This window comes from Aspergillus eucalypticola (genome assembly GCF_003184535.1).
Source record: "Aspergillus eucalypticola CBS 122712 chromosome Unknown BO83scaffold_27, whole genome shotgun sequence".
In the NCBI taxonomy this organism is placed as follows: Eukaryota; Fungi; Ascomycota; class Eurotiomycetes; order Eurotiales; family Aspergillaceae; genus Aspergillus; species Aspergillus eucalypticola.
The window spans coordinates 196,302-209,912 of record NW_020290301.1 but is presented as its reverse complement, the minus strand read 5'-3'; the positions used below and the strand labels follow the sequence as shown (position 1 = coordinate 209,912).

The window sequence follows — 13,611 nt, the reverse complement described above, 5'->3', positions numbered from 1 at the left end:
AACCCAATATATACAAGTTCCGCCAAGATCAAGAATAAACAATCCCTTTACTCAATTTTCACCCTCAATAACCGCCACAAGGGACCCATAACAAATCCCATGTCCGCAAACAATCGCTCGACGAGGCTATCCGGGACGAAACGCACTACTACCCCGACAAGAAGAGATAAGACACCCAGAACAACAGAGTAGGCCCATTGCACGCCGGTGAGGCGAGTGATGGAGAATGCGCGCCCGCCCACGAACATGATGATCATTTGTCCGCCGATCATGATAGCGTTGACACCGATGAAGAGCCAGTTACGGTGGATGCCTTCGAAGACATTGATGTTATTGCCGAGGGCGCGGGTGCTGCGAATAGTTAGCACTGCGTCAACTAGCGCATGTGGAGGAATGGATCTTACTTGTATAGATTGAATATTTGCATCCAAACGTATGTGTTGAATACGGCTGTTTGTAGCTGGGAGTGTTCGTGCGCGGTGGTGTATGAGAATATGCTGTTGCCGGCAAAGTGGAGCACTAATGTCACGGCGAGCTGGTATATCGACTGCCCGATTATCATCTTCCACATTGGCACTGTTATCAAGGGAGTTGTTCTCTTGTCGGGCGTTCGGTCCAACACTCTGGGGGACGGCGGATCGGTGGCGAGCGCGAGTGCTGCCAGGGTATCTTGGATTAGATTTACCCACATCAGTTGCACTGCTGTCAGCACTGATGTTTCGCTGGAGCTGGCCACGGATGTGACGAAGGCCAGTCCGACAGAGGTAAAGGTGATAGTAATTTGGAACTAAACCAGGCGGTCAGCTGGCGCACCGAGAATTGGAGTATCTTCAATCGGACGACTTACCTGCAAGAACTTTTGAACCGCATCGCTGACTGCCCTACCCCACATGATCGCCTTCACAATCGAGCCAAAGTTATCATCCATTAACACAATCGCGGAAGCCTCGCGAGCAATCTCTGTCCCCGAGATGCCCATGGAAAATCCGACGTCAGCTGCTTTGAGTGCAGGAGCGTCATTTGTTCCATCTCCAGTAACAGCAACTGTTGCCCCAATTTGTTTCAGCCGCCGCACAAGCGTACGTTTATCCTCTGGTTGAGATCGCGCCAGAACTTTGAGACGGGGTGCAATCTTTAGTTGCTCCTCCTCTGTCAGGCGCCTAAATACCTCTCCCTCCATAACAATGTCTTCGTTGTTGGTAACAATCGCGCATTCCTGGGCGACAGATTGCGCTGTTAACAGATTATCTCCAGTGACCATACGCACCGTCACTCCCGCCCGACGGCAAGTCTCCACAGCATCATGAGCACCCTCTCGCAAAGGATCACGGATACCGGCAATTCCAATCAAAGTCAGGTTGTTAAGTATATCTTCGAGGTCAAGTGTGTCGGACTGAATCTCTCCAGCTCGGTTCGGGGGCCACACCTCGAAATCTCGGTAGCATAACGCGATTGCCCTTAGCGACCACTTTGAGTAGGCTTCTACCTTCTGGCGTATGGCTTCCTTGGTACTTGCAGTCAATGCGGTAACGGAATCGCCTTTTGTCGGTTCCACCAGAGTCCTGCTACAGAACCCCATCAATACCTCGGGCGCTCCTTTTATGTACGCCCTGTACAGCTTATATCCATAAACATCATCCAAGCATACCACAGTGATCATGCACTTGCGCGTAGCATCAAAGGGTATGAGTTCCACAACCTCATAACCAGATCGTGTCAATTCCAATGGGCCCAAGCCCATGTTGTCTCGGACGAAATACAGCAAAGCAGCTTCGGTCTTGGATCCAACAAACGTGACATTTCCATCCGCTATCGACTCGAACGCCGTGGTGTTGTAAGCAACCGCATTAACAATTAATGATTTCACATAATTGTGCAGGCGAGATTTCAACACAGCAGTAGTCGGAATATCACGCGAAGGGGCGTCCGTCTGTGGTTCCAGGTCCGAGAACTCTTCCGTGCCAATAATACCTGCGACCACGGTCATCTTATTTTGGGTCAGGGTTCCGGTCTTATCCGAGCAAATGTCGGTAGCATTGCCCATGATCTCACAGGCGCGCAACTGTCGCACTAAATTGTTGTCCTTCAGCATCCTCGTAGTTGCAAAGGCAAGAGAAAGCGTCACGGTTAATGGAAGTCCTTCAGGCACAGCAATGACAACTACTGTCAGAGCAATGATGAAAACTTCCAAGAAGTCTTGGCCTTTTTCGGTCGCGGATGATGTCGAGTGGCGCAGACCAACCAAGAACTTGATGAACAGGATGACGAACAACACCAGACCGGCAATGCCGCCAAATTTGGCGATGTATTTCGCTAATACGTTGAGTCGCGACTGCAGTGGTGTGAAGCCAGGGTCTTCTTCGAGACTTAGGAGGATCTTGCCATAACTCGAATGATTGCCGGTTGCTATGACCAGGAACGAGCCCAGGCCTTCTGCGACCTTGGACCCCGAGATCACGAACGGGTCAAGGTATTTAGTATCACGGCAATCCGCGATCGCATCTGCGACCTCATCACCGGACTGCTTCAACAGCAAGTCTGACTCACCGGTCGCAGCTGATTCATCGCATCGAATGTGGTGGCCGCGAAGCAAAATTCCATCGGCCGGTATGACATCTCCTGGCTCCATGTGTACGACATCCCCAACCACCAGATCGTTGATAGGTACCTCCTGCGGCCGACCGGAGCGGATCACCCTTACGAGGCGATCTTGTTTCTTCTTGTTTAACTTTTGGAATTGCAGCTCTTTCTGGAAATCATTGCCTGCGCCCACCAGGACGATAACGATGATGGCAACGATGATGGCTACCCCTTCTACCCATTCGACTGGCGGGTTTGAGCTCGAATGCTTGGTTCCGAATGTTTGATATAGGCCTAGGGCCAGCGAAATGATTGCCGCTCCTGTCAGGAGGAAGAGTACGTGGTCATTGTATGCCGCCCATATCAACTGCAGGACCGTGGGTGACTTGGGGACGGGAAGGCGGTTGTTGCCAAAGACAGCGCGTCGGTCTGCGAATTGCTCGGTGCCATGGTGATGGTGGAGGTGAAGATGGCGATGATGGGGTTGGTGGGAAGGTTTGTCGACGGACGAGGCTGTGGCGGATGGTTCATGGTTCCTGACGCTCGACTCGTCCACGCTTAATCCGGTATTTCGATCGGTTCGCAGACCCCTTTCTAATCCGCGGAGGCCACCAAAGGTGTAGAAGGTATCCAGGCTGCGTGATTCGATGAGCCCGCTCAACTGCTCAGCCGAGAACTCGAATGCGCTGGGCTCGCCCCGAACCAGTGGTCCATGGGCGATGACAGGCTTCTCGCTCAGGCTCTGCGATCATGTTAGTCACCGATTGGCTCTATGATTATAGCTGGCTAGGGGCTGGGGTGGGTCACTAGTGGACATGGGATTTGTGATCGGGATTTACCTGCCTCCTTCATGACCGTGACAGGGAGTTCATGCTACCGTGGGTGTATGGCGTTTGAATTAGACCAAGCAGATGGTCGTTACTGTCATTGCGGACAGGTCCGACCGGCGGAAAATGGAAATATTAGACGAGAGAGGCAAGTGCTAGATTCGAGATAGTCAGGAATGTGGAGTTAAATCGCCTTCTCTGGGCAAAGTGAGGATGAATGAGATGGAATTAGGGGAGACCAAGGAGTTAGGAGATAGAGAGAGTGAGATCCCTCCAACTAAAACTAGTAAATGCTGCTTGATTTTCATGTTTGGGGCGGAGCAAAGACACTCCCAAATCCCTCGTATTGGTCGGTATTGATGATACGGGCCAAAAAGGCAGCCGCGTAACCCCCGCCGGTAATCTTCGGCCTCCCCGCCTTGGCCGACCTGTAATTTTTGCCTAATTTACTCGGCAGCATCTTTTGCCCGTCGGATGTCCGTCCTTAAGGCATTAGAAGTATCCAAAGCGTCGAACATTATGATCGCATTGAGACGGCGTATTGGTATAAGAACTCTATAGCAAAATATTGATGGATCGTCCCCTGACAAGTCATATCCCTGCACAGACGGGCTACCGGATACCATACCTGATGTCAGGGTATTTTACTCTCCAGGAACGACAATATCTGGGTGGACGTAAAAGGCGATCGCAATGATCAGATAACTAGACTTAGAGATTAGAGAAAAAAAAAAAAAAAAAAAAAAAAAAAAAAAAGGGCTGCTTTGGAAAGAGAGGGACAGGAAAACTCACGTTCCACACAACAAGACACCCGCAAAGTAATTCGACCGACCCTCACGAATCAGACAATTCATCACCACCACCGCCAGCGAGAAACAGGCAGTCTCGAACGAGTTAAAGCGCAACGACATGGGTTGACCCAAAGCCCATCCATACAGTACCAAGAATGGCGTGACGAAAAGTGCGATTTGAAGCGTACTGCCAACAATCACACCAATGGCCAGATCGACCTTTCCCTCCTTGGCTGCTTTCACGGTGGTTGCAAACTCGCCAGCGTTGCCCACAATCGGCACGACGATCAGCCCCAAGAAGGCCCGGCTTACCCCATAGGCTTCAACAAAGCCATCGACCCCTTCTACGAGATAGTCGGAACAGACAGTCACTCCCAGCGTAGCGGCAATAAGAATGATGCTAGCTGCCATGGGTCCCAGCTGGCGCTCCTCCTCCTCCTCTTCGTCGTCTTCGGTGCTAGTGAAGAGATGAGAGTGGCTGCTGAGCTGGAAGTATAGATAGACAAAATAGAAGAGCAATAGCAAGACAGCGGTAATATGTGACAGGTGGAGGATATACTCGTTTCCACCGGGAGAGGCATACAGAGACGTGGAATACAAGGTTGATGGGATGATTAGCGCGGAGGAGGATACAATCATCAAGGACGACATGATTCCCGTCACATCGACATTGAAGTGGACTGTCTCCTTATCATAGCCGCTGGCAAAGAAGCAGCATCCCAGTACCTAGGCAATGACGGTCAAAACTTCTACTAGGAGCATAGGAATAATGTGTAACATACCAGCAGCGTGCCAGACAGGATCGAGCCAACCATCGAAGACTGCACCATATGGATCTCACCCTGGCTCACAGCCGTGATTCCAACCTGAATACTATATTTAGCCTGTACCACTTGCGATGAATGGGGGAATTGTCATACGATCATTTCGATGGCATTGCCAAAAGACGCATTGATCAGGCCTCCTACCGTCTGGCCGACGCTTTTAGCCAATTCCTCGGTCGCAAAGGACAACAATGAAGCCAGCGGGAAGATGGCCAGGAAATTCAAGATAAACACGGCGGAGGGGTTCCATTCTTGGGAGCCGGAGAGTATTCCCAGGAATACAAAGATTAATAGCACATTGGTGTAGCTGGAAAGAAAAGTCACCTCGACCGTATGCCGGACGCTTGCGAGGAGAGAGGGTGTGCCCGACTCCTGGGCATTCTTGAAGGGGGTCATCATGAAATGGTGAACGAGAAAAGTTCCATCAAGAAGCTGAGCATCTCTCAGAAGGTAGGTTGACTCGGACTTATCTCCTTCCAGCGTCTCCCCGAAGTCGTAAAGCCGCGCGCGGGGCTGTTTGGCGAATACCGTCAGGTACGGTTCGAACAGTGTCAGGTGTGACCGATACGGTTGTTTACACAAAAAGAGCGCACTGGGCGGGCAGGTGGGTGGGGCCAGACGGAAGTCCCCAGCGTCCATTGGGCCAGAATGGAGGTGCCTAGGCGCCAAACCCCCTCGGCCAGACGGGGAGGTGGGGGTGGCAGCCAATGGGAAAATGCCACCCAGCCCTGTAAGGCTGAGGGGGGCCGCTTGCCCAGGAAAGCGCTTGGTTCGGGCTCGGGGAGCACGGTACCGTAACTCCTTACCGCGGATACAGCCAGGTCCCGTAAGCTGGTTAGACTGGTTAAGCTACTAACTTTCAGATCCATCCGATCAGCTGAACCAAAAAGAGCCTCTAATGCGCCGCCTCTTCCTCAGAAGAAGCAAAAGCCTATTGATCTATCTCAATCCGTGGGGAACATCTTTGTCTCTCTTTTGAAATGCCTACTGTGAGGCACCGCCACCACTATTCTTCAACCATGGAGGGCCCTTCTGGCATATCGGCAGAATCGGATCCTCCGACGCCGCCTCCCTCTGAGCGCGCATCTTCGCCGACCGCGCCCCTCCACGGGCGCACCAGTCCCTTCCACCTGGCCATTATGAGGATCGGTAGTCACCCCGTATTGAAAGCACTTGCTGGCTTTGTCCTCCTGGGACTTCTCTCCGGCCTATTGGGATGGCCAAGGCAGCTGGTATTCTGGTTGAACCTGGTCGCCTTGGTTCCGCTGATGGCCATCATCACGATTGCTATCACCGAGCTGTCCCATACCCTTGGACCCTTTCTTCACGAGATCCTGAAATCTACCCTAGGTAACTCGGTTGAACTGATGGTTGGCTTTGTGTCAGCGCAAATGGGTCAAGGCCGTATCTTCCACTCAGTGGTGGTTGGCAGTATCCTGTGCTATTCTCTGCTGGTAGGCGATTAAGCCGTCTATGTTTGGCAAGTTGGATCAGGTTAGTTAACTTTTGACGCAGGTGCTTGGTAGCTGTTTCTTGATCTCTGGCTACGACAAGGAACATCTACACTTCGATCGCAACTTGACTAGCATCATGTCATCATTGATGATGATGGTATGCATCTCCTTGGTGCTTCCCGGCGTGATGGTCACGTTTCCCTCGTTGGATACCCTCTCCATCAATGCCGTGGTGACTAGTCATGAGGTACAAATGGTTTCGTATGGGATCGCCCTCATCCTGCTGGGTCTATTTGGTGTCTTCCTTCTTTTCCAACTCAAGTCCCATGCGGCCTTGTTTCGCATTGCCGAGGGGGCGGTCGAGTCGCACTTGAGCGATGCCAGCAGCGAAAACCGCGCAGACGATAATAGAACGCCAATGGACCACGAACCGGTCATGTTCACACCGCAATCGGCTGGCGTTGCTCTTCTCATCGCAGTGGCCTGCTTGACGGGGTGTGTTGTACACATTGTGAACAGTGTCAATGCTGCGTTAGAGCGGGGAACTGGCACCAGCTTCCCCATTTTGGTTTGGGTGCCGCTGGTGGGGAACGTGTCCAAATATCTGACCATTGTGGTCATCTCGCGCCAGGGCCATGTGGAGGTCGCCGTCCGAAATATCTTGAACAGCATTCTACGCCTCACCCTGTTGGTCACACCAACTCTGGTCCTCATGGGCTGGTCCCTGGGCCAATCAGTGACTCTGCAGATGGACAATTTCGAGGCGACTATGCTGTTCCTCGCCGCCATGGTCATGAGCCACGTGATTCACGAAGGCCGGGCCAACTACTTTGACGGCCTCATGCTGTGTGGAACGTGAGTATACCCTAGATGTCCAACCATCAATTCTACACCATTTTTAACGAAACCATAGGTACATCATCACGGGAGTGGCCTTTTATGTGTGTCCCAGCGTGAGCACTATCAAGGACGTCGCGGTCGTAAACACATGATCCATATTTAGTCTTATGTATGCATTATCAATGTGGCATATGTATATGTGTGTATATAAATCCGGCTCATATGCCCGAAAGCCCATTATCTAAGATAAAACAGCAATTCCAACTGCGCAGATGATAAGATTATGACGTTAAGGCAGTCGTCTATCGAACGTAGAAAGCAAGCGTTAAAATCGCATACCTGTCATAACTGTTAGTATATGTAGAACAACACAGATTTTCACCTGAATTAACGTACATAGCGACCAACATGCTCCCGTGAATGTAGGTATACTTCCCATCCTGCAGAATGCAGTTCACCAGCAGCACGGAGAAGAATAGAACCACGGTGTGGAAGGTTTCAAAATAGAGCGTCATTGGTGTACCAATGACCCAACCCAGCATGACCAGGAAGGGAATGGCAAACAATCCAATCTGTAGGATACTGCTCACGATCATACTGATGGCGAAGTTGACATCACCACCACCACCACAGGCAGTAATGACCACTGCCCCTTCACAGCTGTTGCTAATTATGGGAATGAGAATAGTCGCAATGAATGTCTTCGAGATATCTAGGGTTGCCGCAGTTGCGGGAATGCTGTCCATGATGTTCTTCGTGCAGAGAAGTATGGCTAGCGAAGACAGAACCAAACTTGTCGTGAGCCAGTTCATGCTGCGCTGTGACTCGCGCGACGAGTTGCTCTCGGTCTCCCCTTGGAGGAAGAGGTGGCTATGGGTACCCAGCTGAAAATATAGATACCCACCATAGAGCGTCAATAGAACGGCAGATGTGCCACGTGAAAACGCTACGATCTGTTCCCCAAGGTCGAATGGGAAAGTGGAATACAAGACTGAAGGCAGAATCAGTCCAACCGAGGTGACCACCATCAATGAGGCGAGCGCGCCGGTGACAGGTTTGTTGAAATGGAGGATGAAGGTATTGTATGAGGCGGCGACGAGACAGCAACCAAGGATGAGAAGGAGATCGGACAAAATGCTCCCAATCATGACAGATTGCGCAAAGTATATTTCGCCACGAATAAGGGCCAAGATGCCGGTCTAGGAAAGTTACAGTCCTGAGATTAGATCCCATCGCTAGCGTCCAGCAGAGGTTTTGAGACTCACCGACAGCTCGACACAGTTACCAAAGGTCGCATTGATCAAGCCCCCCATGAGCTGGCCTAGCGAGTCGGACAGCTCATCGGAGCAATCTGAAACTATGACGGAGAGGGGAATGATGGCGAGGAAGTTATAGATGGACACCAGGACGGGGTTCCAGTGTAGCGCGTCCGCCACAAGGCCTAGAGGCAGAAAGCATAGCAACGGTTTGGAGCCAGACTTGGCGACGGCGGCAGAGATTCTCTGCCGGAGGGTACGATGGCGGATGGGAGAGGAGGAAACGACGGGCGAGTCCGGCTCGGGCTCCGATTGCATGACTGGATCGTACTGGTGGGAGTCTTTCGGCAAGGGGGAATCATTGCCCAACTCTAGCCGAGACATGGTGACAGGTGGGACGAAGGAGAGGAAAGAGGGTGACAGCTGACGGCGCAAAGTGGCAGGCGGGCTTCCGTCGACGAGAGTTAACCAATTTTAAAACCCGACGATCATGGCTCCAGTCCGACGGTGACGGAGAAGATGACGTGGGTTAAGGGGTGGGTTGGGGAGGTGGGGGGGGAGGATGTCGCAGAGCAGGGAAGAGATGGCGAGGCCCCGTGAGAGCGGTGGACAGTGGAACGGAAGAGGAAGAGGGAAAGAGAGAGAGAAAAGGACAAGAGACGCAGAGAGAGGAGAGAAGGGGAGAGGCTGAGATGAGTGGAAATCGGATCAGCATCAGACAGAACCTGAAGCTGAACAAACGGGAACAATACCGTATGAAACAGTATGGGGGGTTTTGTTCGAAACGGTATGGTAATCGCGGCTGTCATTTTCCGTGACTTTTCTATTTCTGGCCCGACAGGGCTGAAAAGGGAAAAGAAGCCCTTCCCAGTTCCCATCCATCGCGTCCAACTGGTGCAATCTCCACTGATTTTGATTGCCAGTCCACTGCTTCAACGGGGCCCCTTTAGAAGCCTACCAATCAAGGAATGAGCCTGACTGATAACCGGAAACCTCGGGGCAAGTGATGGGAACGCAACAACTTAACACCCCCCTCACCCCCCGACACGCACGAAAGAACTGACTCGGAGAAAGAGGATGGGATCCTCTCCAGCCTTTCCAGCGCCCTAGCGGCTTGGCGGCAGCAAATGAATCTGGTCATGCTCTGACTTGAGACTCTCCATCCTGCATCTGCTTGTCCGCTCATCGTCATCCCGTCATCTCCCTGAACTTGTCCGCAAAGTCTCTCCCTATCTGTCAGTTCCCGTGAGCGGCTCTTGATGCGCTTCAGCTTGTCACCGCTTCCCTTCCTCCATCCGCGTCTGTCGTCCGAGCGTCTTCGCGACTGCTAACTCCGCTTTTCTCTTTCCCTCTCCTCTTTGAACACGATCGTTGGTCGTTATCTCCTCACACCTCGGATTATTAATTAATCGCAGCCCGTCGGTTTGAAGTTCCTCCTTACAACATTTCCACACCCATCCACCCGGCGATCGAAGAACTATTCCCCAGCATCCCCACGCATTGTTATTGAAAATCCTGTCAAGGTTTTGGGGGATCCGCGGGAAGTCCGCTCTCCGTACATCGATGGATGTTTCGCTTTCCCCTTCGTATTTGAAGGCGTTCAGGGCGCTGTCGAAACGGTATCGAAAGCAAGGACATGCTGATGTAGCTGCCGAGCTAGAGACGGTGGTGGAGCAGGTCACCAGGGAGAATAGGGGTGACTCCGGTATCGCGCTGAAGCGGTTCGGGGCGCTAGTCCTGGCCTTCCTTGAACGGGGTCAGTGGAACTCTGCTGTAGATGTCGCAACGATTGTGGTCGACGCCCGACGGGCGCAGCTAGGTCCCAACGACCCCATCACCATGGCCGCCGTCCACAACCTGGTTTCTGGGTATTGTGGTCAGGGCCGTTGGGCGGAAGCGATCGATCTGGGTCTCCAGGTCACAGAGGCGCGCCGCAAAGTCTTGGGGGAGGACCACCCCCACACGATGGCCTCCATGTCCAACTTGGCTACCGCATATCGCAAGGAGGGGCATTGGCGACAATCTGAGGCACTGGAAGTTCGTCTGCTGCAGATCAAGACCCGACGATTTGGCCAGGATGACCAGTCCACCCTCACGTCCATGGGCAATCTGGCCAACACGTACACTCACATGGGGCGATATGATGATGCGGAACGACTGGAGAAGAGGGTGGTGGAACAATGTACACGTGCGATGGGTGAGCACCATGGCTCGACCTTGATGTGGAAGTCCAACCTAGCAGCCACGTTTCGCGAGCAGGGTAAATTGGAGGAGGCGTTGAAGTTGGAGTCGGAAGTGTTGGACATCCGTATCAAGCGGCTCGGGACCCAGCACCCCTTGACGCTGACATCCATGGCAAACCTTGCAACGATGTACCGGGACCAGGGGCGGTTGGAGGAGGCAGAAAATCTGGAGACGCAGGTCGTAGAGATAAGCAAGATCAATCTAGGCGAGCAGCATCCGCAGACTCTGATGTCGATGATCAACTTGGCGTCCACCTACCGGGGCCAGGAACGGATGGAGGAGGCCGCCAGTCTTGGGGCACGAGCGGTGGCTGTGATGAAGTCACGCCTGGGTGAGCAGAATCCATTAACCCTGACTGCCATGGCAGATCTCGCCTTGACGTACCAGGGTCAAGGGAAGACAGGTAGCGCCGAAGCGTTGACCGCGCAGACGCTGCGTCTGATGCAGAAGAATCTTGGAGCACTCCATCCCCACACGCTGACGACCATGGCCAACCTGGGGGCCATCTACCAGTCGCAAGGCCGATGGGAGGAGGCTGAGGGGCTCGCAGAGCAAGCCGTGCGTGGCCGGGAGAAGGTGTTAGGGAAAACACACCCAGACACACGAGCGTCGATGGAAGATCTGCTGCGCGTGTACCGAGTGTTGGCGGCGGATCGCACGACGGGGATACATATGCGGCATTCCCAGTAAAGATGGGGCGATCAGTCAGGCGTTGGGAGTCTCATGACAGTGTTATTTTTTTCTTCTTCACGGTTTGCTATCTTGGTCAATGAGTACATGATGATAATGATAATCATTGGGAAGGAGTTTGGGACTGGATCCGTGAATCTCCAGAGACACAAATCAGCATTCTGAGTATTTACTTGCTACTTACTGACTACATGAAATGATCACGTTGACGTGCATTGGACCACCCAAAGTCTTTCTGAGTATGATTCTCATATGTCAGAGATGAAGGGAAATCTACTTCCAGATACAAAATGAGGATGGCTCCCTCGCTTTAAGAAGGGGGTGAAAAGGGCATGACTGGGGAGTGGTGGCTGAGTCTCTTTTTAAGCAACAGCACTGCCCCCTTGCCAAGACTCAAACTGCTTCACATATCCTCTTTGTCTCTCCAATGCAATCCCAAACATCTACTCAGCCATAACATGCCATTCCCCTGATCCAGACCTCATAATGGCCGATCGTCTGCATTCTAAAGCCATCAAGCTTCTCACCCGGCTGTCATGAGATCACTGTTCTGACAGATTGGTGGATCGCGACCGGTCGGATTGTTCTGCATACCAGCCGGCCGCACCCATCCATGGTTCCTTGAACTGGTCCACCCAATGGGTCCCTATCTGCTTGTTCCTCACGACTTGCTCACAGCGACTCAACGACTTGAATTAACCGCGGAAACTGGTCCGAGATGGTTCGGATCAAGTCCGATCTTCTCCAGTATGTTATGATTTGCTCGTTCCCCGCACGCTGGCAGACTGGTCTCGCATCACATACAGCACCCCCTCCCCGCTCCCATGGGCACTCGGAGGAAAACAGCTATTTAGTCCCGAGCTTCCACTGGAACTGAGGGGGGTGAAAGCAACTCCGGGGAATTCTGCGCTGTTACAGCTGTAGTCACAACAATGACAGCCTCTGCGGAAGATATCACCCCTTTCTCGGTGGAAGGGAAGACGGCCATTGTCACGGGCGCTGGCTCGGGTTAGTTTCCCCTTCTTCCTTTTGCTGGAACGCTCTGCTGAAGGTGATAGGGATCAATCTATCATTCGCATCCCTTCTGCTATTCAGGAATTGCAATGTCGTGGTAGCCGACATCGCCCTGCGACCGGAAGCAGAGCAACTCATCGCTAAGTATGAGGCCGCCGACTCCTCCCCGCGAGCAGTTTTTATTCGCACAGACGTCACCTCTTGGGCCGACTTGAAACGCATGTTTGATTTGACCTTGTCCTTGTTTGAGGAATTTCATATCCTCTGTCCTGGTGCCGGTGTCTACGAGCCCCCGTGGTCGAATTTTTGGCAGCCACCCGGCTCCGCCATAAGCAAAGACAAAGAGGACAGCGACCGATACGCTCTACTGGACATCAACGTCACGCATCCCATCCGAACTACCCAACTGGCCTTGTCGCACTGGCTGCATCCCACAAGCCCCAACGTAGCTCCCGTCTCCCCGCAGAATCCCCGCCGCGTTATTCACATTTCCTCCGTGGCAGGCCAACTGCCGAACGTCGTGTGTCCCATGTATGGCGCTTCAAAGGCCGCCATTACCGGCTTCGTGCGGTGTTTGGCCCCCCTCGAGCAGGCAATCGGCGTTCGCGTCAATGCAGTGGCCCCCGGTCTTATACGTACCCCATTGTGGGTCGAGAATCAGGAAAAAATGATGCTTATCGACGAGGAGAAGGACGGATGGGCAACGCCCGAAGAAGTCGCATCCGCCATGCTAAGATGCGTGGAAGATAAGGATATTGGCGGAGGAACGATTTTGGAAGTTGTTCGCAACTCAACGCGATGTGTTGAGATTCTGAATGACCCAGGTCCCGCTAGGGTGGCTGGGGATGCCTCCATTCCGAGCAAGAACCAACAGGGAGTGGACCAACTCCTCGAATCCCTGAAGCAGAAGGATATATGGGGCCCGCAACAGCGGTCGACATAGCGTGCATACTGCTATTTTTGCCTTCATTGAGTAAACATACGTAGGGAAGGCATAAGAAGTCGTTAAGCCATCATTGAAGCCGCCCCCCGTTAGATAACGTCATGGGCTGTTATGGCGATATGATAAGCAGATCTAATACTAAGTCTCT

The 13,611-nt window shown here is 52.6% G+C and overlaps 5 protein-coding genes across 5 annotated transcripts; 3 read left to right on the top strand and 2 right to left on the bottom strand.

Moving 5' to 3' along the window:
• Positions 1-47: 47 nt before the first annotated feature.
• BO83DRAFT_401918 (plasma membrane calcium-transporting ATPase) lies at positions 48-5,418 on the bottom strand (the record flags this gene model as incomplete). Its single annotated transcript, XM_025533496.1, has 6 exons — positions 48-351; positions 405-787; positions 848-3,320; positions 4,056-4,112; positions 4,200-4,924; positions 5,119-5,418. 6 exons carry the CDS (start codon positions 5,416-5,418, stop codon positions 48-50), a joined length of 4,242 nt encoding a protein of 1,413 aa, XP_025384503.1.
• A 481-nt stretch (positions 5,419-5,899) lies between these two features.
• On the top strand, positions 5,900-7,588 carry BO83DRAFT_381406 (vacuolar calcium ion transporter). The gene is made up of 3 exons (XM_025531981.1): positions 5,900-6,476; positions 6,538-7,331; positions 7,390-7,588. Exons 1-3 carry the CDS (start codon positions 6,042-6,044, stop codon positions 7,466-7,468), a joined length of 1,308 nt encoding a protein of 435 aa, XP_025384502.1. The 5' UTR covers positions 5,900-6,041; the 3' UTR covers positions 7,469-7,588.
• Positions 7,445-9,244, bottom strand: BO83DRAFT_119766 (vacuolar calcium ion transporter). The gene is made up of 3 exons (XM_025526005.1): positions 8,582-9,244; positions 7,713-8,515; positions 7,445-7,655 (listed from the first exon to the last, which is right to left on the bottom strand). Exons 1-3 carry the CDS (start codon positions 8,954-8,956, stop codon positions 7,619-7,621), a joined length of 1,215 nt encoding a protein of 404 aa, XP_025384501.1. The 5' UTR covers positions 8,957-9,244; the 3' UTR covers positions 7,445-7,618.
• A 549-nt stretch (positions 9,245-9,793) lies between these two features.
• On the top strand, positions 9,794-11,972 carry BO83DRAFT_119774 (kinesin light chain 3). Its single transcript, XM_025526006.1, has one exon. The coding sequence runs from the start codon at positions 10,136-10,138 to the stop codon at positions 11,504-11,506; it is 1,371 nt and encodes a 456-aa protein (XP_025384500.1). The 5' UTR covers positions 9,794-10,135; the 3' UTR covers positions 11,507-11,972.
• On the top strand, positions 11,973-13,518 carry BO83DRAFT_119775 (short chain dehydrogenase). Its single transcript, XM_025526007.1, has 2 exons — positions 11,973-12,514; positions 12,565-13,518. Exons 1-2 carry the CDS (start codon positions 12,439-12,441, stop codon positions 13,461-13,463), a joined length of 975 nt encoding a protein of 324 aa, XP_025384499.1. The 5' UTR covers positions 11,973-12,438; the 3' UTR covers positions 13,464-13,518.
• The last annotated feature ends 93 nt before the right edge of the window (positions 13,519-13,611 follow it).

Bases quoted from the DNA above. Each gene is read 5' to 3' on its own strand.
- BO83DRAFT_119766 (XM_025526005.1), bottom strand. From the start codon at position 8,956: ATGTCTCGGCTAGAGTTGGGCAATGATTCCCCCTTGCCGAAAGACTCC. The intron at 8,516-8,581 runs GTGAGTCTCAAA...TAACTTTCCTAG, and splicing joins GTAACTGTGTCGAGCTGTCG to ACCGGCATCTTGGCCCTTAT. The intron at 7,656-7,712 runs GTACGTTAATTC...CAGTTATGACAG, and splicing joins GGGAGCATGTTGGTCGCTAT to GTATGCGATTTTAACGCTTG.
- BO83DRAFT_119774 (XM_025526006.1), top strand. From the start codon at position 10,136: ATGGATGTTTCGCTTTCCCCTTCGTATTTGAAGGCGTTCAGGGCGCTG.
- BO83DRAFT_381406 (XM_025531981.1), top strand. From the start codon at position 6,042: ATGGAGGGCCCTTCTGGCATATCGGCAGAATCGGATCCTCCGACGCCG. The intron at 6,477-6,537 runs GTAGGCGATTAA...CTTTTGACGCAG, and splicing joins TCCTGTGCTATTCTCTGCTG to GTGCTTGGTAGCTGTTTCTT. The intron at 7,332-7,389 runs GTGAGTATACCC...ACGAAACCATAG, and splicing joins GGCCTCATGCTGTGTGGAAC to GTACATCATCACGGGAGTGG.
- BO83DRAFT_119775 (XM_025526007.1), top strand. From the start codon at position 12,439: ATGACAGCCTCTGCGGAAGATATCACCCCTTTCTCGGTGGAAGGGAAG. The intron at 12,515-12,564 runs GTTAGTTTCCCC...TGAAGGTGATAG, and splicing joins TGTCACGGGCGCTGGCTCGG to GGATCAATCTATCATTCGCA.